The sequence below is a fragment of the Tricharina praecox genome (assembly GCF_024521635.1).
Source record: "Tricharina praecox strain CBS 144465 chromosome Unknown BZA05scaffold_29, whole genome shotgun sequence".
In the NCBI taxonomy this organism is placed as follows: domain Eukaryota; kingdom Fungi; phylum Ascomycota; class Pezizomycetes; order Pezizales; family Pyronemataceae; genus Tricharina; species Tricharina praecox.
Window position 1 is genome coordinate 422,152 of NW_026250431.1, and position 26,481 is coordinate 448,632.

Sequence of the window (26,481 nt, forward strand, 5' to 3'; positions counted from 1 at the left end):
TGATATAGCAGCTTCGGCTTCCCATTCAGCTTCGTGCCCTCCACGTCCGATTCTACCATTGCATCTTCAACTTTTCATTCGGCTTCGTGTCTTCACTTCCCATTCAACTTCGTGCTCTCAACTTCGCATTCAGCTGTCGCACCTTCAACTTCTTATTCAGCTGTTGGGCCTGGAATTTTACATTCAGCTGCCGTGCCTCCACTTCTGACCCTGCCATTGCATCTTTAACTTGCCATTCAGCTTCGTGCCCTCCAGTTCCCATTCAACTGCCATGCCCTGACTTCCGACCCTGCCATTGCACGTTCAACTTCCAATTCAGCTACCGTGCCCTCCACTTTCGTGTGCACCCCCGTATAGATCACAAATTCACCATCTCAACCCAAACACCCAGCTCGCCAGCATATGCCTCTGTCTATCCTCCGCCTCCGTCCCGATCGGTTTCCAGCTGCTTCCGTGCTGCTTAGGCATTAGTTTTGGCAAAAAATTGTCTCGATCCACTCGGTAAGGTCGGATTTGGTGAAAAAGTCGAAAAGCTTCGGTTAGCTCGATCGAGCTGTAGATGTGTGTTATGAGTGACATACGGGGACACCTTGGGAGCTAATGTAGCAAGGACAGGTTGAGATTATGAGTGGACGACTACGGGGCGAAATGTGGATCGGATAGAGAATGAGTGATCTTTCATGATGGTATTTTTCTGTGGTCGGGGGTTTGCTTTTAGAGATCCTTTTAATGATAACACATTAAGAGCTAACGTAGCAAGTTCAGGTGGAGATTATGGGTAGACAACCACGGGGCGAAATGTGGATCTGCTGAGATATGAGTGATATTTAGTGATGGCATGTTTTTTGGCCGGGGTTTGGTCCTTTAGAGTTCCTCTTTAGTCACGATCCGGGAGATAAGCGGCAAAGGGTGTCATAGCCGACATGCGGAGACGCTTTGGGAGCTAATGTAGCGAGAACAGGAACTACAGGTGGAGATCATGGCTAGACGACTGCGGGGCGAAATGTGGACCTGCTGAAGGATGAGTGATACTTAATGACCGTTTATTTTTCGGCCGGGTTTTGGTCCTCTAGAGCTCCTGTTCATGGCAGATTGGCTATATTAGGGCTCGAAATCATCCTCAGAAGATGGCGCGGTGTAGGTCTTTCTTGTCAGTTGGTGGCGGAGACAGAGAGCCTAGACACGCTAAAGTCACGATCCGGGGGGTTAAGCGGTGAAGGGCGGGATAACCGACATGCGGGGACATCTTAGGAGCTATTCTAGCAAGGGCAGGTTGAGCATTTTGGGGGACGACAATGGGTCTGCTGAGCTGGCGGGTGATTTGTCGTGATGCCGAGGTTTCTTAACCGGGATTTCGCCTTTAGAGCTCCCTTTATGGATGAGCGTCGCCATGATCCGGTGAGCCCAGACAGGCCGAAGTTACCATCTGGGGGATATGTACGGGGTAGATATAAGGTAGGTAGATATGTACGATGTGGTCGGGTTCACCGTTCATGGTCGGGCTGGGTGCAGCTACTCTACTCTACTATTCGCTGATCCGAAGCTCTGGCACTAGAAGCACAGCTTACATAGATGCTCCCGTCGGTTTATCCGGTGATTTGGGGATATGTGCTTCAAGGGTGTACATCACGCACCCATTGGCTTTTGATTTTGGCAAGGGTTTCCAGTTCCCAGTGGTAACGCAGCATCCAGCATCCAGCATCCAGCATCAAGCAGCCTGACAGCATTCCAGAATCCAGCGACACTGCTCGCACGACTGAGTTAACTAATAGTACAGCCTCAATGCGCGCTTTCCACAGCTCCCTCCGACACGCTCATACACGCGGACGCGCTCCCACTCACGATGTCCTACCCCAAATTCCAAACCGCGGTTCAGCCTGTGGGCCCGAGGCGGCGCGGGCGGTGGTGCGGCTGGCTCCTCGCGTTCTCGGTCAGGTAATTCGCCGTCGCCGCCGCGAACGAGACTGGGGAGCGGACGTATGCGCACGTCGCGAAGCTGGCAGAGGAGGTCGCGGTGCTACGCGTGTCGGTTCCGCTGTCGTCGGCGACTTGGGCGTGGAGGAGTCGGTTTCTTCGGGGCCCGGGCTGGACGGAGGTGCTGGTCGGTGGGTGAAAGGCGAACAGAGGCTGGCTTGCTGACTCTCCGGGGTACAAGCTCGGGAGACCAGTGACCGGCACGACATGCTCTCCTCAGGACTCGCTCACCGGAAATCCTCCCACCCCGCCTCACGATAACCGTTTCGAACCGCGGTATGCAATGCAATGCAATGTAAATAGTTCAGATTCCCCGTCTAGGTACATGCTGACCGCAATCACAATCCGATGTGCCCATCCAGCCTGCCTCTCTGCATCTCCAAATATCCAATCAGCCACCCGCGAGTCCTCCCACAATGATGGTTTACACCATGTCCACCATGTCCACCTGTCCACCGCCGTCACCGTCACTGCCATGAATCATGAATAAACAAACAAACGCACAGAACTCCTGCGCATGCCACCGCCCATGTAATAAAAATAAAAATCAGAAACCAACCCTTCCCTTCCCTTCCCGCATCCTCATCCTCCTATATACACCCCTTCCGCCCCCATTCCCCCCCGTCCCCCGCCTAATTACACTTCACTCATCTCGCTAACCCTTGTGCTCTCATCGCTGCTCCGATGGCCCCTGGCGTAGTGCCCTCCTTCGCCTTCGCCGCTGCCGCCGATGATCTTCCGGGGGTGCATCCTTCGCGAGCACCAGTGCAGCAGCGTGATGACGATCAGAAGGAAGAACACGCCCGCGACTGTGATGCCGATGATGATCCCCGTCGCCATCGACTGCGAGGGCTCTTTCATGGGCATTTTTGCGGTTTGGTGGGGTTGGGGTGGTGGTGGTGGTGGTGAAGGCGCGAGGTTGGATGCGTGGGCTGGAGGGAGCGCAGAGGGAGGTTTGCTGTGAGGTGGTGCGTGAACGGCGGTGGGAACGCGGACGGGAGTGAACGGCGCTGGGTGAGCCGGCGGGTGAGGAAATACGTGGAGGCGGGCAAACAGGCGGGGAGTGGTAGAGCTGGTGATAGCTATGTAGGTATCCAATCGGCAGTTCGTCTTCCTCTCAGCGGGCAGAATGGGCTCGTCCGTTCGTTCAGTGTGGGTGTTGATCTATGGTTCGATGATGGTATCTATGTCGTAATTCGTGCTTTTTCGTTCGTTCGTATCAGCCAGTGTATCTGTCTGTTCGGCCAGTGAAGAGTGTGGGTATCGTGATTCGTAAAGCGTCCTTTGTTCGTGCAGAGAAGAGAAAGAAAAAAAACAACCTCAGATAAATACCGTAGATAGATACCATGAGCGTACTGTCTGGATTTAAAGCTCCTCTCTCCCCGGTCCCTCCCCCGCCTCCCTCCTCCCCCACGCGTAACGCACAGATGGCATTACTCCATACCGGCTACCGTTTTCTCGATCCCATCCTGGATGGAGTTTCCCAGCCACGTCTTGAGGTGGCCGACGGGTGGTGGCGTCGCGGTGGGGGTGGTCGCGGTAGTGGGGCGAGGCGGGCTAGCTCTGAGCTTATGTACGCTACCGAGAGGACTGCCCGCCTGCCCGCGACCATTGCCGGCGCTGACGGCCAGTACCGGTACTCTGTGTAGATGTCCATGTCTTCACCGCCATCACTCGCCTCAAACAGCCGGCCGGTAGATGTATGCCACTAGTTAACTGTGTTCCTCGCCACCACCGTCAGCGAGCTGGAACCAAAGATCCAAGGACCACCCCCCGCAAAACAGGGTCCGGGGCGTCACGGTACCGGTACCTACAGAGGTCAGGGGAGTTTATTTGTACAGCGCCGTTCCCGCCATACATAGTTGCCCTTCCACATCATATGTTTCTCAACGGAGAGACTAGTCCGCCCTTCCCTCCCCTTCCCTCCCCTTCCCTCCCCTTCCCTTCGATTCCATCCCTTCCTCGCCGAAACTTTCCATTGTCCTCACATCGGTCTATGTTTCCATCCTTCATCCTCCCGCCTCCCGTGGGCGTGGGCCGAGAAAGGGGCCAAGTTCCAACCAATCGCCGCCGGCCACAAAGCCGTCGTCGTGAGTGCACGAACCTCCCACCCACCACCCACCACACCCCATGCAGGGGTGCTAGGTAGTTAGTTAGTCAGGCACCGACCCGCTTGGTGCATTGGTGTTTTGGGATTAGTCTTTGAGTATAGCAGGGTGAGATGAAAGTGAGACGTGGTGAGGCTGGTTACATAACTACCTGGTAGCAATTCGGGATTTGGGGGGTGAGGCTTCGGATGGATGCTGGGCGGGGGACGGTTCGCATTGGCTCACTGGGTGACGGGACGAACGGGTTGGGCGAGACCGGCGAATAACCAGGGTACAGTGACCGACGGGGGAGACCGGCGAGTGGATTGGGGGACCGGCAAGCGAGGCCGGTGGAAGGTGGAAGGGCTCGGGGGAGGCGTGATGGCCCGATGGGGCTTTAGTGGAGTGTCTACTTGCGGAGCGCGCGGGGGGGGAGGGGTTGAGTATGGACGGTTCTTAACGCTGGACAACTCCGTGGTCGTCAATGAGGAGAATTGGGGTGTATTTCTGTGTCCCACAGCAGTAGCAATAGCAATGGCAGTAGTTGGTATAGAAGTGGCAATATTTTCGCGTCTATCGTTCCATCTCCACCTGGTATTTCCACGCAACAGCATACCGCCATTGCACGATCACTCAAGGCTCGCCAGATCCTCCAGCCCCCCTGCGCCCGAGAACCCCTCCGTCTTGTTCACGCTCCGATCCCTGATTTCGACGCCCGGCCCCGCCGGTCTACTCCCGGTGCCCAACCTATGCAGCGGGAATATCTACACCACCGCACCACATCAGCCCTCCCGAATCCCTTCCCCCACCAGTGCGGAGAACAAACCCTCGTAGTACCCCACCCCCATCTGAACGCGAGCTCGTGTGCAAATAGCTCTCCGAAACCCAACATCAGCCCGTTGATGAACGGCAGCACGAGGTTTATGGCGGCCGTGCGGAGGAGCGAGACGGCAGTCGGTGGCTTGTAGAGAATCAGTGGCGACGCCGGGCGCTCGTCCGGGACGGACGCGTTCTCGTCAGTCAGTGAGATCGCGGAGGGGGAGGCCATCGCTGTGGTGGTGTTGTTATTGCGGGGTGGTGGTGGCAGTCGGTGACTCGGTGGTGGAGGTGCTGGTGGGGGAGGATTGACGTAGTTGGGCTCTTGCGTATTCGCGGCGGCGCCATTCAAGCCTGGCCCAACCCAACCCCACCTCCTTCGATCTGTGGCTCGGTCGCTTCTCGATCAATGAACAATGGCTGAGCCACCGGTTGTGGCTGGGATGCTTGTGGCGCCGAAAAGTCTTGTTTATCCGTGATGACTCAGCCCTCAGCTCGGCCAATAGAACGGCGACAAAGCCCCGAGTTGCAGCAGGGAAAGGACAGACTGTCGGCACCGTGGGATAGGGTTGCAAGGGGTGCTGGCATGGTGGAGCATGGCTTCGCGGTAACAGCTATCATCTACAGCACCATAGCTACAACCAAACCTCCGCAACCTACAGCAGTTCCCTCTTACACCCACAGCAGCAACAGAAACGGCAAGATGGCGCGCACCTCCCCCCACACGTCCTTCGAGACTCCCGCAGTCGTCGCAAAGAACCTTTCCCGACTACTCACGCGACTGGACCAGAAGCTCGGGAGCACGCCTCGTGCGCCCAGCGCCGTCGAGCGCGCAAAGATTGCGGCCGTACGCTCCTCGTCAACCCCCCCTCCCAATCCGTTCTGACAGTACGAAAGAACCTAGAATATGCGCGGCGGCTGCTACACACGCTCGAGGCCGACAGCGCCACCATCAGCTTTGCCGCGCGGCGACAAAAGAGCCTTGTAGAGCTTGGAACACAGAAGCAGGCGATTCGACGGCTGAATGAACGGTTACAGACGGCGGCGGCGGAGGTGGAGGAGGTGGATGCTGAGGATGCTGAGGAGGAGGGCGTCGAGGTGCCCGTGGAAGATGCTACAGAGGACCTCTCCGATGACGATTATGCTTCGCTCAAGAAGACGAAGGCGAAGCCGCAGCCTGCGGCTGAGGTTACGGCTGCTCCTACATCCATGCCAGCTACAGCTACGGGAACAACAACGTTGAAACCGCAACCAACCTCCACCACACCGGAGCTCCGCAACCGGAAGACTACAGCCGCAACGCAGCGAGACGAGCTCTTTGGCGCGTCAGCGACGACAACAGGCGCAAAGCACAGGGGGAAGGTAGAGAAGGCATCAGAAGCGGCCGGGACGGAAGTGCTACTGGACATGCAGCGCAGCGAGCAAGAAAATATCACCGAGGATCTACTGCAGATGGCGAAGCTGCTGAAGGAGAGCAGTCTCTCGTTCGGTGCGCACTTGGAGACCGAGAAGGGATATCTTGATGCTGCTAAGGAGGGACTGGACCGCAATGCTGCTGGGATGACGACCGCGGGGAGCAATATGGACTCGCTGCGCAAGAATGATAATGTCTCTTTCATCTGGAGCTTGATCTATATGGCGATGATCGTGGTTTTGGTAAGTAGGACGGCGAGGGTGATGGAGAGATGCTAATTGGGCCCCATCTAGGTGTTTCTGACGCTGTTCATATTGTTCTTTGCGCCAAAGCTGCGGTGGTGGTAGTTTTCTGTTGGAATGGAAATTGCTTGTGCGCGTGCGAGGTAGAGTAAGGGAGCATGGCTACAGTGCGCATCGTTTGTTCAGCCTGGTGAAGAACTTGAGAGCATGGACCCAAAGTCAGAGATGACCAGTCCTTCCGTGTAGGAAGGCGGGCGTGGGCAGGAGTGTATCCAGACCACATCAACCACTTTTGTTGGAAGGACTGTAGCATAGCTCTCAACTAGACAGCCAATCACAGTATCCATGAGTGGAATTCCGGTGGTCCTATTACTTCTGCTCGGCTGTTTTGGATCCTTTTATCATCCCATCTAGACATCCACAAACTTCGCACAGACCTTACTTTGTTTGATCATCATATATAGAATGATAGCATCCGACATCAGCAGATCATGGCTGTCACGGAATCGGTTCCCGCTCACTTTCCGACTCGATGTGAGTTTCGTATGTTCCCACCTGACTAGTCCCTAGTCTCATCGGTACTGCACCTAGGAGAGTAAGAGAACCCGAACAAAGGTAGAAAGAACAAACCAAAGGTCTATTCTCCGCAGTTCTGCCAGCTGTCTTTGGCTGGTCTGCCGAAAGCTTTAAGCTACTGCCAACGCCCCTGTTACCCTGTCTGCGTCACGTGGCTGGTGAGGATCGTCATTCTCCGGTGGCAAGAATCATCAGATCCCGGATCCACCCCCACTTGGCGCAGAAGTGGCGGATTCACGCCACACCCAACACAAGCCCCAGACCCAGTACCCAGTACCCAGTACCCAACACTTCTGCCCCATGACGGCAGCGATACCTCAACATTGCACGCACCACCACCCAAGTTCCACCCAACTCCTCTCACCTCCTCAAATAACTCCACCACAACAACCTTCAAGAGCCAGCCAGACAAACAGTCCCCCCCCCTCATCCAAGTGCTCCAAGTAACCTAATCCCAAGCTACGAGACAAGACAAGACAAACAAAAACAGACAGCAAAGAACACAGGACGCGCACAGCCACTTACGCCCGCACGCACGCACGCCCTCACGCCCACAACCCACCCACCCACCATGGCGCCAGACCAAACCAAGGATAAAGACTCTGCAGGCACAGGCACAGTCGGCGCCGTCGCCGTTGCTGTCCCCCCAAAGCGCGAACCGTTCTTTGACACCGTCCGCCGCATCAGCGATTACCAGATTTCAACCCTGCTGCATTCGCTGATCGGCCTCCCGAGCTCTCTGTCGCCGCCGCAGAACTCGGGATGGCTCGACGACTCGGATCTGACCGCTGTTGACGGGCGCGACGAGATGCTGCCGCGTCCTAAGACCGTGCGCTCCGGCTCCGACAGCATCGTCGATGAGGTGCGGAAGCTGAGGGATGACGAGGAGAGGAAGGGAGGTAGTGGTAGTGGTAGTGGGGGGATGGGCATAGGACCAGCGATCTCGCGTGCTGCTACCAGTACAGGTGCCTCCGCCGCCGCCGCCGGTAACAGTGGTGGTGGTGGTGGTGGGGGTGGTGACTCGGCCAAGAGGGAGATGGCCATGCTGCCGGAGAGCTTCTTTGTTCCGTCGCCGGCGAGTATGCTCCGTGGATTCGAGGAGCTGCATAAGGAGCTGTTCCGGCCGTTTCTCGCAGACAGATCGTATTCTGCTAGTGCTCCTGCCGGCTCGTCGTCGGCGACTACTACCGAACTCGACTACTACAAGTTCTTCGACCAGCAGTATCGGTATCCGCCGTCTGGTGGTGGTGGTGGTGGCGGTGGTGGTGGCGCGAGCGAAGGAAAGATCGTGGTCGAGAGGGTCTCGGAGGTCCGATCCGCCACGGGATCCGACGGAGTGACGCGAACCACACAGATCGAGGTGAAGCGGTATTCCGACGGGACCGAGGAACGGAGGGAGATGCAGAAGTCGATCTTGCCGCGTGATGGCGGTGGTGGCGGGGAAAGGATTAGGGAGATCACCGAGTGATCGTTTGGCTTCTTCGTTTTCCTTTTTCTCACGGTTCTCTTACATTCTTCTATTTTTTCTTGGAATTTTGCTTTCCGTTTCTGCTTCTACTTGATAGGCGTTTTTTCTTCCGAACACTCATTGTGGAGTGCGGGTTTCGATTTTTTCGATATCGGGTTGCTATGGATTGCCGATTGCAATGGCCGGTTGGGTCACGAATCGATTCAATAGGTCTGGCTGTTTGGTACGGTGTTTTGATTTCAGTTGGATTACTAGGTGCTGTTATACAAATATGGAGATTTATACTGATGTTTACGATCACGGCCAGTCCATTCCGAAAGTCGTGGTGCTGCGGAATCCCCAGGAGGAAGCAATCATGTCGAGCCCCGAGATCTCCCATCATGAACTTTTCAACTCTCACTCCTGATCTCTTTAACTCACTCGCTCGCGAACCCTTCTTCAACTGACTCGGTCATGAACCCTTCAATATTCTCACTCACGGATAAATAGCGCTGTCCACCACCTCCTCTCTCCCGAGTCCGGATGACTTGCATCACCATCGCAAACGTCAACGATACATCGAACTCACTCAGCACACTCAACAAACTCATCACAACCAATTCACTCACACTTTAACATCCGACTGCAATCGAAATGCCGCGCTCGCTAGCAAAAGCACACTACCACTGGCTCTGTTCGCAGTGCAGAACAGAAAACATCCAGCTGCAAGACGCGCACCCCAACAGTCTGTGGTGTAGAGGCTGCAAGGTGTTGATGCCCTGCTTCGCACCGGGGAGCTTTACCGGTTTGTGTTTCCAGACGTGTAAGTATTATGATGTTTAGGCAGGCGGGGGAGGGGGAAGGGGAGCGGGGGAGAGGGAGTGATATCATGCATGGTGGTACTGGTACTGGTACTGGTATTGGTACTTGGATTATGGAAATTTGATTTCCTTGATATTTTGATATTGACCAACTGCGTTCGTTGAAACCTCCACTTCAATTAGTACTTCCGTGGTGCGAAGGTAGCTCGTCGGCACCAAGAAGGGCCCACCAATCGTGTTCACCCCACTACCGAAACACCCCAACAAATTCACGCCTATAACCAAGACGCAACACAACCAAACCCTGAGTTCCTCCACGGGTGTGTGCAGAGCACATCTAGCTTCGCCAGCACTTCTGCGGTGGCAAATGTTGCCCGAGAAGTGCCCAGGCAGTTCAAACAGTTCCAAAAGCAGTCGCTGCCCGGGCAGTTCAGACAGTTCCAGAAGCAGTCGCCTGCAGAATGAACACCGGGTCAGTATAGTGTTGTGGATGGAGAAAGGAACAGCGGTGGGTACAAATTGATTTGCGAGCCAGTGTCGCTGCTACAAATCGTGTGACGGCGGTAGTAGCAGCGGGCATTGCTGCTGACGGGGTTGCTTCCGCCCGAAAAGTCGGGTGTTGGTGACAACGTTGCTTCCGCCGATGGTTGTTTCTGTTGCAGTTGTTGGTATCGCAGATTCGTTGTCGCCGGTGGAGCTGCTTTGCTGCGGCAGCCGCTATGTGCTGGCGGGGTTTATTGCCATTTTATTCAGGACTGTAAAGGATTTGTCTGCAATAGCGACTTTTTGGAGAGTGCGAAAGCCACTGTGGGCTGAAGCTTGAAATGGTGAAATTGAGTGCGGAGTCTGGAGTGCGGAGTGTTATGTTGTGGAAGAGATGTCCTCCTTCGCTGCTGTGGAGATGGAGCTTTGTGTATGCACGACATACATGCGCTAGCGCCTTCGAATTCGGTAGACCCTAGGGCAATCATGGAATTCAAGCAAGTTCCATGACGTACCAAAAACAAGCCGAAATTTATCGACGATTGGAGTTATATTCAGGGTCTTTTCTTTCTGTGATTATATGTACCGAACAAACATCACGATGTTGATTCTGTCAACGCTGCTTCGCTTGCCATCCCAACGAGTATACAGCATCACACAATATGGCTCTGGATTGAAGGGTATTCATTGTATTCATTGCCTCCACAGAAGCCGCCGGCGAATGAGCTCCCCTCCTCCTCTCTTCCTCCTCCTCTCTTCTTCCTCCTTCTCACTCTTTCTCCTGCCTCCTCTTCCGTCTTTGACCCTCGCTGGTGCCTTCTCTGTGATCGTCCGTTGGGTTGTTGAGAGTTCCCCACCCAGGCGGGTGCCGACGTTGGTGTTCTGGTTGTGGCCCGCCAGTGCATAGGGCGCCATAGGAACAACAATGATCTACACTTGCGGTTTCCCGTAATCTTCCACCTCTGTCGATGCTCAGCCGGTGTTTCGCACGGTTTCCCCAAAGATCATTTCGAATTGGTTTTTGCCGGAAGCTATTGACGTTGACTCTCTGCAAACACCAACTCGAAATGATGTCGGGGGAAACTGCTCAAACTTCCATGAAGACTACCAGAATCTCGCCGTCGTCTTCGTCATGATGCACGATGAGGCAAGTTGATGTATTCCAGAGGCAATATATCTTTCCTGTTTTTTTTTCCGGTTTGATCAGTAATTGCATGCGACTTATCTGGATCATGGCAATGTCACCCCGTTCACCCCTCCGTTTCCACACCACTGTCCAACCCAGCTTTCACTGAGCGGATATGTTTTTGTTCTTTTTCGTTTAATCATCATAGCATTCGACCTTTACAGAGCGGATTCGTCCCGCGGTCCGTAGTGATAGTGTATGATCGATAAAGAGATGCTTCACCCGGAGTCCGTAGCGATTTCCGGGTCGTGGATAAGTATCAACACAAATCTACTTGTCTAATCCTGCACCGCCCGGGGGTATCGCAGTTTCGACGGTGCGGTTTACTAGTTGGCGGTACGGTCCCTCCTTTGTCCACCGGGGTCTCCAGCTGGCTTGCATTCCCTTTTTCATCCCCGATTCCGGAGCATACCCTCGGAATAACAAACGATGTTAGATTCCTGTCCGGGAATGCGTGGACTCGTTGCGGATGGTTCGAGATTTGCATCGGCGGGCTCCTGTTCCATCGCAATCCTCCAGCATAACATGTTTGAGTATTTGGTGCAATTTTTCAGCCCAACATGTCGTTGCGGATAGGGCGTATTGATCATTGCCGTTCACCGCCCCACCGTGTCGTTGCAGAGATGCGTTCGCAAAAGGCACCAGTAGACTCCTCACCCATCGCAACCCTCCATCCCCATGTGTTGTTGCGGATATTACCATGGTGTACCAGTGGAGATGTGCAGGTCATCACAACCCTCCCGCCAGATATATTGTTTCACTGGCGCTTGATAAAGCGGAAGACACGTCTTTGTCAAGGAAGCTGTAGGTGCCACCATGGATAGAGGTGCGCTATGGTAGACGTGTTGGAAGTCATGATAAGCCGTCTGGCGTGAATCGGGCGGCGGTATGCCGGGAGGATCCAGAGGTTAGTGCGGGATTGTTCGCATTACGGAAGTGGCGAGTGGATTCGAGCCTTGACTTGCCCTTCGTAAACAGGTGCCCAGGAGGTCGTTCGAGAGGTATTAGGCTTGAGGCAGCCTTCTATGGTGGATGTATTGGTAAACGCCTCTATGGGATGTAGGGCAGTACAGGTCTGGTTCTCTGGACTGCCGGAATGTCGTGATGCGGATGGCATATATATACGGCCGAGGAGATCGCCATGTCCTTCTCTCCGTACTTGGTATCCGCGTATTAAGCTTCCACGATGGGTAAACAAAGGGCAAAAGGTCATCTGGACTCTGAGATAGCCATTGAGTAGGTATACTAGAGGTTCAAGTTAGATCACAAATGACCGAGCTAGAACAGGTAAACAAAAGGATGCGGATGAGAAAACGCTTCTGCCCTTGAATTGCTGCAAACAATGACCTCCACCGCCGCACACCTAGTTTCGGCAACTTCAGTCATTCACTATCACTAGATTCAACAATGAAAGTACATAAAGCCACTCCCCCGCCAGACGGAACACAGGTCTCGAACAAAGAGTCTGATATGTACCGTGGTATCATGACGGACTGAAGCAAAAGATTGAACAAAGATTCGGTATGGATTGGCGATGTAACGGAGTGAAACCAATCTCTCTTGTCCCCTTTGTTCACCTAAGTAGAGCGGATCCGGGACGGTTTTGGTTGAGTGCACGGCCGGTGTCCGGCCAGTCAGCGGGTTAAAAGGCGAGGTTTCGAGTCGAGCATGGGTAGCGTAGAGAGTAGGCATGTTGGATTGGACGGGCGAGATGTGTGAGTCGAATCCACCGTTGGCGGATGGCGAATTTTTGGGGCTGGTAGTCGTATTGAGTAGTATGTAAGAAGACGTCAATACGACAATAAATAAGCCATTGACAGCACCCAGGTTCTCTTCAGAGGACTATCCAAAAGGGTTGTTCTCCATGTCCGAGAACCCCGTAGCGATCTCATTGTCGGGAGAGCTCCCAATTGCGTCGTCCGGGGTCTAGCAAGGGAAGCAGGGTTGGCGGGTAGACGGGCCTAGAACCCGTTAATAATTGATGATCTGGGGGGGGGGAGACTGGGCGCTGCCGATAGGCGCTTTTTTGTTTTTGTTCATTCATTGATAAAACTGCCGATAGGCGCTGGGGGAGGGTTCGTTGTGATGCGGAGATGGCACAGTGAGAATGGGTACGGCGAGAATAGGCGCGGCGTGAATAGGTGCGGCGAGGATAGGTGGGTGCTAGTACACCAACTGAGCTTCATCGCTGCAGCACATTCCCTCAATCGCACCTCACCACCTAGCCGAGCAACAATCTCTTATCACCCAATAAGTCCCCAGTGCCCATGTCGACCTCACCACAGGAATTCATCACCACTGATGTAGGTAGGCAGTTGCCGCACCGAATCCAAATGGCCCGCGTGACTGCGCCGCTACCGTCCCCGCGATAACGCTATGTCTTGTGGTGAAGCCGACATCGGGACTTGTTGCTGGGAAGGGTGCGTTACTCGGTGATGGCGGTGATGGTGTTAGTCACTGGTAGAGTACATAAGTTGAAATGAGCATGCTTGTGTGTTTTCTGAGGGGATGCCAGCTGCTGAATCATCATTGGTCATGATAAGATAAGTTCACGTAGCTACGATCTGGATTCTGGATTTTGGATTGGATGGGAAAACCAGACCCAGAGTGTACTATGGATACCTCATCACCGAATGGCCAATGAGGCATCCTTTACAACCGTTGCTGTTGCTCAACTTCCTCCGACTGGTGAGAGCCCTGCTCGCTGACTTACTGCTCCCAGATATCTCTGCACCTCTTGACGTCCTCGACGGTGGCCTGCTTCTTCTCAAACTCCACTTTATGAAGGCCATTATACGCTGAGCGATGTGTTCACGATGTCTATTGTAGGTGGTCAAATGCGTAATTGTACAACTTTGCACCTCCATCACAACCCCCTCCTACGGGATCACCCAACCACGCCACTCTCCTTCGGCCCGCGCCGAGCGCCTTCGGTGTATATCGGCAGCAAAGGAAAACACAACAGAAACTACTGTAATCGTACGTAAATGGAACGTGACGGTAAAGGGAAGGCATGAGACAGCACCAGGAACACCGCCAGTAAAGCAGTAAACGGCAAAACAAGCAGACATACAGAGACATAACGGAGATGACGAAATGAGGATCATGAGTGCGGATCGTAGTAGGAAGGGAGGGAACAGATGAAAGTGTGTGCCCACAAGTAAGTATTGCCGTACTCCACTCCACGAAACCAACCGAACCAATGCATAACGATCACCATCCCTCAAACTCGCCATACTAACAACCGCAGCCGCTGTGTTCGTTCTCAAGGTGGATGTTGATTGGGTCCTGGAAGTCACCAGTGAACTCCTCATTCTCCTCCTGTGCCAGGGCATTTCTCGCAATCACTGTACCACGCATACGTCAGCATCACGTTCCGTACCAACATCTCCACCGCAGCAGGTGGCAGGACATACCCTCAAAGGCCTGCTCAACGTTGACGGCTTCTTTCGCACTAGTCTCAAAGTACGGGATGCCGCCTTTGCTCTGGCAAAACGCCATAGCGCGTTTTTGTGAGATAGCCCTCTTCCTCTCGTCGACATCGATCTTGTTTCCGAGCACGACGAACGGAAACGAGTCTGGATCCCGTGGCGATGCTTGGATAAGAAACTCGTCGCGCCAGCTATCCAGGGTTTCGAACGACTTGGCGTTGTTGACGTCGTAAACGAGAACGCAGCAGTCGGCGCCACGGTAGAAGGCGACTCCGAGGGATTGGAAGCGCTCCTGGCCCGCTGTGTCCCATAGCTGCATCGTAACTAGGCGGTCGTCGACGAGTACTTCTTTTGTCAGGAAGTCGGCGCCGATCGTGGCTTTGTAGCTGGCACTGAACTTTTTGTTGACCTGAACATGACTGTATGAGCTGCTGGAGCTGGCGGGAGGGATAACGGAGTGGGATTATGTACGTATTGGTTCATGAGAGAGGTCTTTCCGACGCCGCTGTCGCCGAGGATGATGACCTGTTCTGGTCAGCGTGACGCTCGGAAGATAACAGGTGGATCGAGCCAGAAGCGCACCTTGAGCATAACCTTCTTGCGTGCAGACATCTTGCTGGTGTTGGTAGATTTGTAGACGTGTAGTGGTGGAGGTCGCGGTGCGTGGGGTGGTGGAAGAAGCGGAGGTCGCGAAGTCGACTAGACGGTAATGACGTGAGCTGCTGGAGCGAGATGCGTCAACGTCGCACGTAACAACGTCGCACGTAACAACGAAGGTCGCGTGAGTTTAAACGGGCGGCGAGGGCTTTGGTGGAGCTGTAAAGAGGAAAGCGATAGAAGTTGAATGGTCGGAGAGTCGTTACGAAGGCGTTCAGTGTAGGCAGTTGTGTAGGTGGCTAGAGAGATGGGGGAGGTGGACCAGGAAGGTGGTGGCTGGGAAGCATCCTGGCGGCCATGAGCTTCATGAGCCGCATTCGACCCCCTGACATGACTTTGCATCTTCTGTGCAGCTGCGTCATCCCTCCGTCGCGCGGCTGAATTTCAGTCACTTTGGTCAAGTTCTTGGCGGGATTTACTCTAGCCGACTTCCGCCACCAGGGGTTTGACGCTTCGCCTTGTACCAAGGGCCATCTTATTAGTGCCAGAAGAAGCTCAATATTTATGTATTCTATGTATAGTGTGCGGTATAAGTAGTCCATCCAAGGGATAGCCAGTTGCATGCACTATTGAACTACGGCGGTCTAATTTGTCGCGATGAACTCAAGTGTTTGCTTGATTCTTTTGGATGGGAATCAGCCAAGACCGATCGGTTAACATGGAAATGAGTATTAACCGATATTCACATGCCATCACTCAGATAAGGAACTCACTACATCTTGGCATCTCGGCGCTTGATAAGTACCTGCACATGTTTCGGTAGACGTCTCTTCGCAAGGCGAGTATAAGCGGGCACGATAGCATACTGGTGATACTGTTGCAAGCAAATCTAAACACCATTTCCCAATCTACGTCAATGGATAAGTCCAAGAAGCGCTCATTATAATCCGTCTACTATGGAAGCCAAGAATGGCTGAAACCTGGAAGAATCCACAGTGTATCCAGAAATCCTCTAGATGCAAGCAAGATCACCGAGTGATCTATACTGACGCAGGCTTGGAAGATGCAAGCTTGGAAGATGCAAGCTTGGAAGATGCAAGCTTGGAAGATGTCAGCTTGGAAGATGTGAGCTTGGAAGATGTGAGCTTGGAAGACCTATAGGATCAGATTTTGTGCTTTCTTTCCGTATATAAACCCCCTCTGTTGCTCGAATTTCTACAAGAGTTGATCCAAGAGCAACAATGCTATATTGTTAAGGCATCGACAATCAGTTTGCGAAACACTCCGGTCTCACATTATATTTTAAGGCTCAACTTTCTTCTGATGATTGTCGATGCCTTCTCTACGACGGAAAGTCGTCGGTCTTTATACCGCGACGACTCGCCCCGCCTTCTGTCCAACTGCATGCGCACAGGAGGGGTAATACCTCGGCATTAAACAAGAGTATCTCGTAAGAGATAAGCACGATGGGTCTAGGCACTAAGTTTTAAGGGTACCGCTTCCTGAAGATCTTCGATTTCGGTGTCTCCGAGCTGAGCTCGTATGCACCCTCGAGATGGTCAGCGACTACAAACGACGGAGCCGCGGCTTATTGGCTCAATGACTTCCGTCACCCGTGTACTTCCGGTGACTATTATCTTGCAGGTAGTATGCATCTCCTTATTACCCAATGGCCTATCCTAAGTGCCGCAGCAATCGCAGTAGAACTGGTGAAGTATATTCCTATGTATATGCAACTCGACGAGGTTTGATCCAAACTTCTCCAAAGTACTGGCGGATGACAGGCTTTGCCTCATATACCCACCGAGTACAAATTTTTTTAGTAAGGGAAACGGCAACTAGTGTGGTTTTATCATAGCGGTCACGGAGGATAACATGTGACAAGCTGCACGGCTTAGCTGTGAGGGTTCCAATGTGGTAGAACGCACTCCTGATCTCTACTGTGAATCCATAGCCACCCTCCACGGGGTTTTGATGGCTACCTCGGAGAGATGAGGATTGATCATAAAAGATCACTCGTCATCAATCCGTAGATTAGTGTTGAAAAAGTGGTATTTTGAAGTAGTGTACAGTGTACCATAGAGACGTAGCCGGAAGAAAGGCATATGTAGAGGGAGGCGGGAGTACCTCGGATAGAGGCCTCTCGCCACCTTCTCTGAGAACAGATACCGGAAGTCTCTAAACATAGAGAGTGATCTCGTATGACGCGGTGCACGGAAGTTCGTGATTTTATGACAATTGGCTCGGTCCTTCCTGCTCGGTGGCTAGAGTTATTACTTTAATGACTTCAACTGTGCGGGTTGATTGACTCTTGCAATGATTCCTGGGTGACTGCCAATAGTCTAAGGTAAACGGTATCTGTTCCGGTACTATTGTATTCCCATGTGTAGGAGGTGTGTTACCAGCTCACTGGGTGTAACACTCTCCTAGATGGAACTATGCCTTTTTAAACACTCCCGCGAGACTTCCGAGCACACTTGTTCATCACAGGCTATGGTCCATGCATACAACTGATTGTCGTAGGTTATGTAGAGTATGTACTCCCTGGTAACTTCCATTGGTACTCCTCTCTTAATCTCGACTGCTTTCCCGGTGGCTACACTTCCAACACATCAAGTAACCGTTTCGCCACAGTGGCCCTAACCACCGCTGCATTCCCGGCTCGCACCGACACCAACCACACTTCCCATTCGCTTGGGACCCATGGAATCTTGGACGTGCAAAAGTACGAACACCGCCCCTTTAGTAAAGTCTGCATGCCGGCGTCTGGGTATGATACTGCGTCGTAGAAGGTCCATATACCACCTTCGACTCCGTCTGTTGTGTGAGAATTGCATAAACCTACAGCAAAGTAAGCGGATGCAATCGTCGCGGTGGATACAGCTGCTACAGCGGGGACTTACTGTTCTCTGTCCATCCGTCGACTCAGACGATTCTCCCTCGCCAAAACCTCAACCCTCTGATGAAAAAACTAACAAATGGTGACGGCAACATACATGCGAACGCTCCTCGGCATCCTCCCGGTGGATAAGAATCATCTCCGCCCGGTACTGTGGTTGACGAGATGCAGCCCACTGCTATCGGAGTAACCAACGAGATCCCATCAAAGATGCCAGTATAATATGCACGAGTGCATCATCACCACCGCAAGTAAATCCCCACCCCCAAACGCCCGCTCAAATGCTTCAATACCTATCCCTACGAAGAGTACGACAGCTCTACCCCCAGCACCTTAACTACGCCGCCCCTGCCCCCAAAATCCACTAACCCGCCGACCGAGAAAAGCAGCTCCTTAAACCTACCCTCCCACAGCAGCCCGACGCTCCCGTTCCTCGTAACCTTCGCTTTCAACACCCCCTCCGCCCCCTCCTCGCCCTTCCCGCGCCACAGCTCGCAGCCGAGCACCAGGTCGCTCTCGTACGAGTACATGTTGAACTCGAACCTGGTCGCGAACGCGGTGGACTCCCCCGCAAGCAGCGCGTACGTCGCCGACAGGTGGCCCATCAGCGGATTGAGCGTCAGCGTCATCGTCAGCGGGATCCCGGGGTGCGATGGTAGCGTGGTGTATCTGAGCCCAGTGGACACTGGATCGCCTTGTCAGCGCGCCCCTCGTCCTCCCCCTCCCATCTCCGGCCCAGATCGGATCAGAAAACTTACTCCCAGCACTCTTATTCAAAACGCCATAGTACAGTTCCGCGCCGGCGCTGCACCTCCACACGGGCCTATCGCTAGCACCCTCCTCAACCGTGTCGCGGCCAAAATTATACAACCCGCGCCAGCCGAGCAGCGCCACATCCGTCGAGTACAGGTACTCGCTGCACCAGCGGCCAGTGTCGTGCTGCAGGATGCCCATGACGGAGCCGCCATGCTTCAGCTGCGAGTCGCTGACGGCGGTGACGCGGACCTGGGTGGTGGCGCCGAGGCGCCGCAGGTACAGTGCCTCGAGCGTGCCCTTGGGGAGGTACATGCGGCCGTAGAGGAGCGCGGCATTGCACGCGGCGGATGGGGGGAGCGTAGGCTGTAGCTGCCGGTAGCCGGGGGTGACGAGGCGGAGGTCGATCGCGGCGGTGGAGGCGAGGTGCAATGGCACCGTTGAGTAGATGTAGCTGAGACTACCGTCGATTACGGAGAGCGAGCCGAGGGTGTAGGACGTCGCGAAGTGCTGCGTCGCGAGCGAGGACAGGTTCATCCGCAGCCCCCGCGGGGTCGCGAAGTCGAGGAGCGCTAGTTTTCCGCGTCAGCGTGGGGAGTGCGCAGCGTGGGATGGGCGGGATGGTGCGTACCCCGTGTCGATGCATTGAGGGTCGAGTAGCTGTTGTCGGTGTTCCATCGCGTCGTGCTGTAGAACGCGTTCTGGACAAGGTCCATAAAGTTGAGCATCTCTGGATTGCGGCCGGGGAGCACGCGCACTGGTGAGGGGTTGGCGGGGTCAATTGATTTACAAGGTTAACGTTGCCGCCGCGTTGGAGGCTCAATTAGAGTAGAGTGAAGGTGCCGGATTGGCGGGATGTCGTAGCTGACAGCTCGCCAACGCAGCCATGGTAGTTACGTGTACGTCGCTACCCAACGGAGGCAAGGGAATATTGTCCGCCAGGGCAGGGGACGCTATCTCGTGCCGCTCAATGAAAGTCGGGTTTCACAGTGGTGTGGAAATGGAGGCTGTGAATGGAGTCCTCAAATCTGAGGATGGAATGGAAAAACGGAATGGGTTTCGCGAGTCAATTTGTATGGGGTGGTTTGAGGACCCGGGTGGGTTGCGAGGTTGGTTGGTTAGTTAGCAGGGGGGTGGCGGCCAAGGCGACCGGGCGTCTCGCGGATTTACTCAGTCATTCCTTGCTCATTAACTAGAGCCATTCCTTCAATGACTCCACCCATGTGGGTTGATTGACTCTTGCAATGCTTCCCGAATGACTGCCAATAGCAACAAAGACAATCGCTTCCATAGTCTTCAGATTCCAGGAGTAATGTGTGTGTATTCTAGCTACCTAATCGCTTGCAATCAATGATTCAACAAAAACAATGCACTCTCAATGCCAGACAATGCACTCGCTGGCAGCTGCTCCTCTGTATCGTGGTATCCCCTTTGCTGCTCGCCACTTGTGTGCAGTCGATAAGCCGACATTGCCCTTGGAAGTTCTGTAGTAGCTTTCACATTCTGTGTGAACTAAGAGTGGATCTCGGAATCATGCAACGAACTGTGGCGGAGCGAAACGTGGGACAATTGCAGTCGACAAGTGAGTTCTTGAGCAGTGAGGGAGAATGAGGGTTAGATGTTAGCAGTGAATGAGAACGAGAATGAGAACAAGAATGAGAACGAGAATGAGAACGAGAACGAGAACGAGAATGAGAACGAGAATGAGAACGGTCCGGGGCGAGGGGAGGTTTATAGTCGACGATCTCTGCAGGTCGACTGATCGGGAACGGTTTGTTGGATCCTTTGAACGGTTTGTTTACTCCAGGGACTATTCCAACGATTTTCTGCAAGTCGACTGATTTGAGATTTGAACCGCTTCATTTGCGACTGTCTGATTGGGACCACGGAGGATCGGGATCTGTGCGACGGAACACCTCGGAAAAATGAGAATGCGAAACGCCTGTCGTCATCGCCGCGAGCAACATCGAAGAAGGGTAAACGATAGCAAAGAAGTCAGTGTGTGTCTTTTTAGTTGTCATTGAGAATCATCGAAGCCGGAGCTATTCGCCTACCTCGCTATTCGCCTACCTCGCAATTCATCTTCCTCGCTATTCATCCTCCTCGCTATTCATCCTCCTCGCTATTCATCCTCCTCGCCATTCATCCTCCCAACAGTCATTACTTCCCGCATGAAGACAATCTAGATTTTATTCCACTTTTCCAGATGCTCACGAGTGCCAATCGAGGATTCCTCACTGAATTCGGTCAATTCTGCCATGCCTACCAACGTTGATGCCCACTACTAATCACGTTCTTTTCCTCTCGCCGGCAGCTCCTCCATCACTCCGCCATAACAGTGCGTAATATGCGGCGAGTCAGGCTTAATACTGTAGGGAGGCATAGGAGGAAGATGCGTACCTGCTGCAGGAAGGAAAGGAGCTTCCGCGGCGAGGAGAGTGTGCTATCCGCGGCAGGGAGAATGTGGGAAGACCAAGGACTGACAGCCAGCACAGGACAGCAAGGACAGGTGCCTCATTCCATTTACTCATTGAGTTTCCTCATTTTAGTGAAGCATTTCTAGCGCGCTCATTCACCTTAAAATGCCATTTTGCCTCATTACTTGTACCTAGGGAAGCTAGATACGGTACATACCACCCACCACCGAGCATCGATCATCTGAGCGCACCAAGGAAGGGCCGTCTACCTACTACACAATCCGATGCGCCAGTGACCCACGCCCGCCAGTCCAGAATTACCCCTCCCCTTCGACCCTCTCCCCTGTCCGACCCCGCCGCTGCTACCCTGCCTTCCTCCACATCCGTCGCTATCCTCCCGAGAAAATCCTCAGCGTCTTCGCTGCCTTCACGTGGCATCTTATCTCTTGTCTCTACTACTGCTGCCCGGTCGTATGGGCGACCGGAGATTCCAGGTCCCGAAGACGCAACAGGACAAGGATAGGGCTCTTGCTTTCTGCACAACACTGGTGTTGGCGATGGTGTTGGCGAGCGAGGTGGTGGAGGAGGTGACGGGCCAGTAAGGCGCTGTCGTTTGGTTTCCCTTGCCTTCATTCTCTGACCTTTTCCGCTCAGCTGGGAACGTAGAGCCTAGATAGAATAGCTGATAAAATCTGTGCGCCACAGGGAGAGGGCCGCCGGGGGGATCATGCGAAAAGGGTCTGCTGCAGCTGTACAGCGTATGACCAATAGCTTTATTACTATGGCCGATGGCGGAAACCCAAACATCACGCCCGAAAACGTGATGATTCGCATAGCCATTCACACACTCTCACTCGGCTTACTTCGAATTTTGCGGCTTGTACTTACTCTGAAAGGCGGAGGACGTGAGGAGGGAGATCTCGACGATAAAAGACGAGCCCGAGGAGGGAGGCGATGCCTGCGGGGCCGAGCAAACGTGCCCGGCAGGGTAGTGTGTAGGTATGCGGACGTCGGATCTGCTGGGTAGGAGATGAAAATGTGGGGACGTACGTTCGCTGGAGGAGAAGACTCAGAGGAAGGTTCCTGGTTCTACTTTGAGCCTGCAGCCATCCTTCTATTATGGCTACCTCGTAATGATGAGTTGCGATCACCAAATATTACTCGTTATCATTTCGCGGATTGACTCAGTCATTTCACGGATTAACTCAGTCATCCTAACCAATTGACTCGATCATTCCAGTCGATTGACTCTCAGACATTCCTTCCATGACTCTGGCCATGTAGGATGAAGGCCTACGGTAACGCATTTCTGGTGACTGCCGATAATCCAAGGTCAACTGCATCTATACAGATACCGAGTCCCATATGTATGAGGTAGGTATACTGACAACTCACGCAACGCAGCACCGTATATTCACATAGCCGGCTAGTTACGTGCTCAGGCAAGAACCTGTGAATTCTAATCCCTAACGTGTAATGAATTTGCGTCATGTTTGAAGATGTGTCTGTTTGATAGATTGGAAACGAGGAGGTTCTGGTGGGGTCGGCTGTTGCCGTACAGAAATATTATATTATACTTTCCGGTGCACAGAGTTAATCGACAAGATGCCTTTCTTGACCGCAGCCTGCGGGCACCATATCTCGAATACATTCGAAGAGGAGAGTTTCCTGCCGGCGAAACGGTGGACGCTGACTTCTACCTGCACCGTTGCCAGGAGAGTTCTCAGTTCCTATAACCTCACTTACGTGGAGCAGAGAAGTGGGCCGGGAATTCATGGGGTTTCTGTGCATGATGGAAGAGGTGGAGCACGTGTCGGATGGCTGAGACGAACGCAGGCCATACACAGACGGAATGAACGTTACGTATGAAATACATTTGCCTTGTACTGTACTGCTATCTACTGCTGTCCAGAACAACCCAAACTGAAACCCAAAAGCAAACCAGGAACCTGGGCCGAGGACACATCGTAGTGATCGGGTAAAGTTACCACTGAGATTGCCGGTCGTTGATATACTAGAAAATCTCTACCAAACCATACTACTGGACAAGTTTATTACTGAACACGCGTAACTGCGAAAGACTAAAACTCCAGCCAGCAACCCAAGCAACCAGGGACCGAGACGAAGCCCAAAGAGCAGAAACCCAGACCAACCGAGGATGGCTACACCACCCTGCCATGAATGGTGGAGACCAGACAGTATCGATTGTCACCCTGCCATTTCGTAGTGAAGTGCTGTAGCTCCTTCCCTCGGAGCCCAATCACATCGCCCGGCTGGAAGCTGAACTTCCGGCGCAACAGAGCAACACAGAACTCGCCACCGCTGTAGCTACCGAACGGTGTCAACCATGCGTATCCTCTGTCCAGGTCCTCGATATCGACATGGGGTTCGGTCAAGGTATTCACCAGCAGCGCTCGCAGGGTAAAGAACTCCTCCGCGACGGTTGCGACACTGTACCGATTTCCCGCGCCGGTCTGACATCCCCTGAAGAGCTCCTTGTAGCGGCGGAACATGACGGGATCGACGCCTTCGAAGCAGCAGCCAATGGTATCTGTGATGTTCCCTAGCCAGAACTGGAGATCTTTTAGCATCGACGAAGTGCGGGCGGCTTCTGCCCTAGAGTCGGCGGTGGGGATTGCGGGCAGATGGTTGTGTCCCTGCTCTTTCCACAGGCCTAGATAGACGATGCCGTTGCGCGCCGTCGCACCGGTCGCCCATGGATACCCTTGGTTCTCGGCGATCCACTTGTCGTTGTGGCAGTGCCGCCGGCATTTGGGCTTGGTGGGCGCTTTGAACGCGATTAGCTTGTCGATGTTCTGCGCCGTGGTCGTGAGGATGTCGTCCGCCTTGGATCTCCACACCCGGTCGAAGGCGGCCGGGAAGCGGACGACCAAGGGCTTCATCGAGTTGTCGAGCGCGATGTAGATCTTGGACTCGGGAATCTCCTCGTAGGTCTCCGCGTCGGTCAGGCCCTTGTCCAGTGGTAGGATATGCTTTTCGGGCTTGAGGACGTCAAGATTGAGGTGGAAAAATACGTCGACGATTCGCGATCTGCATTCCCAGCGGTAGACCGCATCACCTGTGTTGTGCCACCACCACAAAAATCAGCCATGTCCATCCATCCAAAATACAAAATCCCAACGACGTAGATACCTCTAGCTCGAGCCACCTCGATCATGTATAACTGCGGCTTGGGTATCCCCATGACATGCTCGAAGAATTTGGATTGCGGAAGCAGCTTCTTGCGGGACCCGACAGGCGTGCGGTAGTCCGCAAGATCGTACCGTGTGGTGTCGAGCTGGATCGGATGGCGTCGCCAGTCCGGCTTCTTGCCTTCTATTAGAAAATCGGGGATCTCGAACTTGTAGGACCGCCTCGATGTGGCGTTGCTACTAGAAGATTGCGGCAATGGGTTCTCTGCAGGTTTGGGATGCTCTGGCTGCGACTCTTCTTCTTCTTCCACTAGTCCTACCTCCAACCGGGAAAGCTCTGGCGGTAATTGTCTTGATTTTTCAGATGTGCATCTCTCTGCTGTCGGCTCCGTGTTTTTTCTCACCGGTGTCACCCTCGTTCGGAGGCGCTTCGGTGATGGTTGTTCTTGCTCCGGTACCAGTCGCTCCGATGTCGACTCCGAATCTTTCCCCACCGGCCTTAGCTCCAACAGGGGAATCTCCGGCGACGATTGTCTCGATTGCTCCTGTGTGTATTGCCCTGCTGTCGGCTCCGCGTCTTCTTTCATCGGTGTCACGTCTAACTGGGGAAACTCCGGCGAAGATTGTCTCGATTGCTCAGATGTGTATCGCTCTGGCCGCGGCTCATCTTCTACCGGCTCCACCTCCAACCTGGGCAGCTCCGGCGACGGTTGTCTCGATTGCTCTGATGTGTATTGCACTGGTGTCGGCTCTGCGTCTCCCTCCACCGGTGTCACCTCCAGCTGTGGAAACGATTGTTTCCATTGCCCCAGGGTGCCTTGCCCTGCTGTCGGCTCCGCGTCTGCCTCCAGCGTCCCCATCGTTCCCTCCTCCAACTGAAGTAGCTCCGGCGACGATTGTTCTTGCTCCGGTAGCAGTCGCTCCGGTGTCGGTCGTGAGTTCGCCGGAGAATTGTCTTCCACCGGTCCAACCTTCAACTGAAGAAGCCCTGGCGATGGTTGTCTCGATTGCTCCGGCGACGATTGTCTCGATTGCCCCGGGGACGATTGTCTCGATTGCCCCGGGGACGATTGTCTCGATTGCCCCGGGGACGATTGTCTCGATTGCCCCGGGGACGATTGTCTCGATTGCTCCGATGTGCATCGCCCTGCTGTCGGCTCCGCGACATTCCCCACCGGTCCCACCTCCCACTGGGGAAGCTCCGGCAACCGTTGTTCTTGCCCCGGTGTGTATTGCACTGCTGTCGGCTCCGAATCTTCTTCCACCGGTGCCACCTCTAACCGGGGAAGCTCCGGCGACAGTGGTTCTTGCTCCGGTACTAGTCGTTCCAATGTCGGCTCCACGACTTCCTCCACAGGTCCCACCTCCAACTGGGGAAGCTCCGGCGATGGCTGTCTCGATTGCTCCGAAGTGCAGTGCTCTGCCACCGGCTCCACGACTTTCCCCACCGGCGTCACCCCCGTCCGGCGGCGCTTCGGTGACCGTTGTTCTCGCTGCGGTACCAGTCGCTCCGCTGTCGGCCGCGAGTTCACTGGAGGATCGTCTTCCTCCGGTTCCACCTCAGGATAAAGCCGCTTCAACACGCGGTGCATCAAGCGATCCGATCTTCTTGTCGGATACGTTTCCTCCGCCCATGCAGCTTCACTGCCGCCGGCCGAGGGACGGGTTTCTGGCCGGTAGTGAGGTGGAGCACCCCATGTGGGAGGGCTGGGAGGCGGCTCGGATGGGCTCGATGGCGGGGTGCTGAGTGGGCTCGAGGAATAATCCGCCATGGAAGGCGAGGTGGAAGGCAAGGTGGAGGCTGAAAGCAACGGGATGGTAAGTGTCAGAGATGGGGAAATATAGTTCGGTACACTCAGCGTTAGGAGTACAGCCTCCATATATATGCCATCGGGATGGCTGACCCGCTGGTGTACCTAGGCAGCCTGCCAAAGTTGCCGGGGGAGAAGAAAGTCTCCGCATAGAAAGTAAGATCTGAATTAAGATGTCTTGTAGTAAGGTGTCGTGGGGCAGTAGGAAGTCAATGCGAGCAGCCTCACAACCTTGTCGGCTGCATGACCTCAACACTCCAACTTATGTAGACTGCCTTTCCTGGCCATGCCTGGTCCAGACTACTGGTCCCCTCGCCTCTTCTTCTCGTTCCCGTAGGTCATTTCACGTAATGTGACCGACAAGCAAAAGCCATT

General features: G+C 54.0%; 8 protein-coding genes across 8 annotated transcripts; 3 read left to right on the plus strand and 5 right to left on the minus strand.

Moving 5' to 3' along the window:
* Positions 1–2,398: 2,398 nt before the first annotated feature.
* BZA05DRAFT_448285 (uncharacterized protein) lies at positions 2,399–2,841 on the minus strand (the record flags this gene model as incomplete). The annotated part of the gene is made up of 2 exons (XM_051487241.1): positions 2,399–2,444; positions 2,615–2,841. The coding sequence occupies 2 exons, from the start codon at positions 2,839–2,841 to the stop codon at positions 2,399–2,401; spliced, it is 273 nt and encodes a 90-aa protein (XP_051336117.1).
* Positions 2,842–4,690: 1,849 nt separating this feature from the next.
* On the minus strand, positions 4,691–5,109 carry BZA05DRAFT_421719 (putative outer membrane protein Tom13; the record flags this gene model as incomplete). Its single annotated transcript, XM_051485749.1, has 2 exons — positions 4,691–4,825; positions 4,888–5,109. The coding sequence occupies 2 exons, from the start codon at positions 5,107–5,109 to the stop codon at positions 4,691–4,693; spliced, it is 357 nt and encodes a 118-aa protein (XP_051336118.1).
* A 324-nt stretch (positions 5,110–5,433) lies between these two features.
* BZA05DRAFT_409374 (uncharacterized protein) lies at positions 5,434–7,005 on the plus strand. The gene is made up of 3 exons (XM_051484791.1): positions 5,434–5,724; positions 5,775–6,533; positions 6,585–7,005. Exons 1-3 carry the CDS (start codon positions 5,464–5,466, stop codon positions 6,636–6,638), a joined length of 1,074 nt encoding a protein of 357 aa, XP_051336119.1. The 5' UTR covers positions 5,434–5,463; the 3' UTR covers positions 6,639–7,005.
* Positions 7,006–7,545: 540 nt separating this feature from the next.
* On the plus strand, positions 7,546–8,601 carry BZA05DRAFT_157859 (uncharacterized protein). Its single transcript, XM_051479058.1, has one exon. It carries the CDS (start codon positions 7,681–7,683, stop codon positions 8,575–8,577), a length of 897 nt encoding a protein of 298 aa, XP_051336120.1. The 5' UTR covers positions 7,546–7,680; the 3' UTR covers positions 8,578–8,601.
* Positions 8,602–13,852: 5,251 nt separating this feature from the next.
* On the minus strand, positions 13,853–15,420 carry BZA05DRAFT_409381 (small GTPase superfamily). The gene is made up of 4 exons (XM_051484792.1): positions 15,060–15,420; positions 14,949–15,002; positions 14,463–14,886; positions 13,853–14,393 (listed from the first exon to the last, which is right to left on the minus strand). The coding sequence occupies exons 1-4, from the start codon at positions 15,087–15,089 to the stop codon at positions 14,284–14,286; spliced, it is 618 nt and encodes a 205-aa protein (XP_051336121.1). The 5' UTR covers positions 15,090–15,420; the 3' UTR covers positions 13,853–14,283.
* Positions 15,421–18,098: 2,678 nt separating this feature from the next.
* BZA05DRAFT_157914 (mitochondrial distribution and morphology protein 10) lies at positions 18,099–19,513 on the minus strand. The gene is made up of 3 exons (XM_051479059.1): positions 19,358–19,513; positions 18,732–19,298; positions 18,099–18,658 (listed from the first exon to the last, which is right to left on the minus strand). The coding sequence occupies exons 1-3, from the start codon at positions 19,452–19,454 to the stop codon at positions 18,273–18,275; spliced, it is 1,050 nt and encodes a 349-aa protein (XP_051336122.1). The 5' UTR covers positions 19,455–19,513; the 3' UTR covers positions 18,099–18,272.
* A 3,508-nt stretch (positions 19,514–23,021) lies between these two features.
* Positions 23,022–25,547, minus strand: BZA05DRAFT_409383 (uncharacterized protein). The gene is made up of 3 exons (XM_051484793.1): positions 25,521–25,547; positions 24,297–25,333; positions 23,022–24,222 (listed from the first exon to the last, which is right to left on the minus strand). The coding sequence occupies exons 2-3, from the start codon at positions 25,153–25,155 to the stop codon at positions 23,306–23,308; spliced, it is 1,776 nt and encodes a 591-aa protein (XP_051336123.1). The 5' UTR covers positions 25,156–25,333; positions 25,521–25,547; the 3' UTR covers positions 23,022–23,305.
* Positions 25,403–26,434, plus strand: BZA05DRAFT_409384 (uncharacterized protein). The gene has a single exon (XM_051484794.1). The coding sequence runs from the start codon at positions 25,431–25,433 to the stop codon at positions 26,040–26,042; it is 612 nt and encodes a 203-aa protein (XP_051336124.1). The 5' UTR covers positions 25,403–25,430; the 3' UTR covers positions 26,043–26,434.
* Positions 26,435–26,481: the final 47 nt, after the last annotated feature.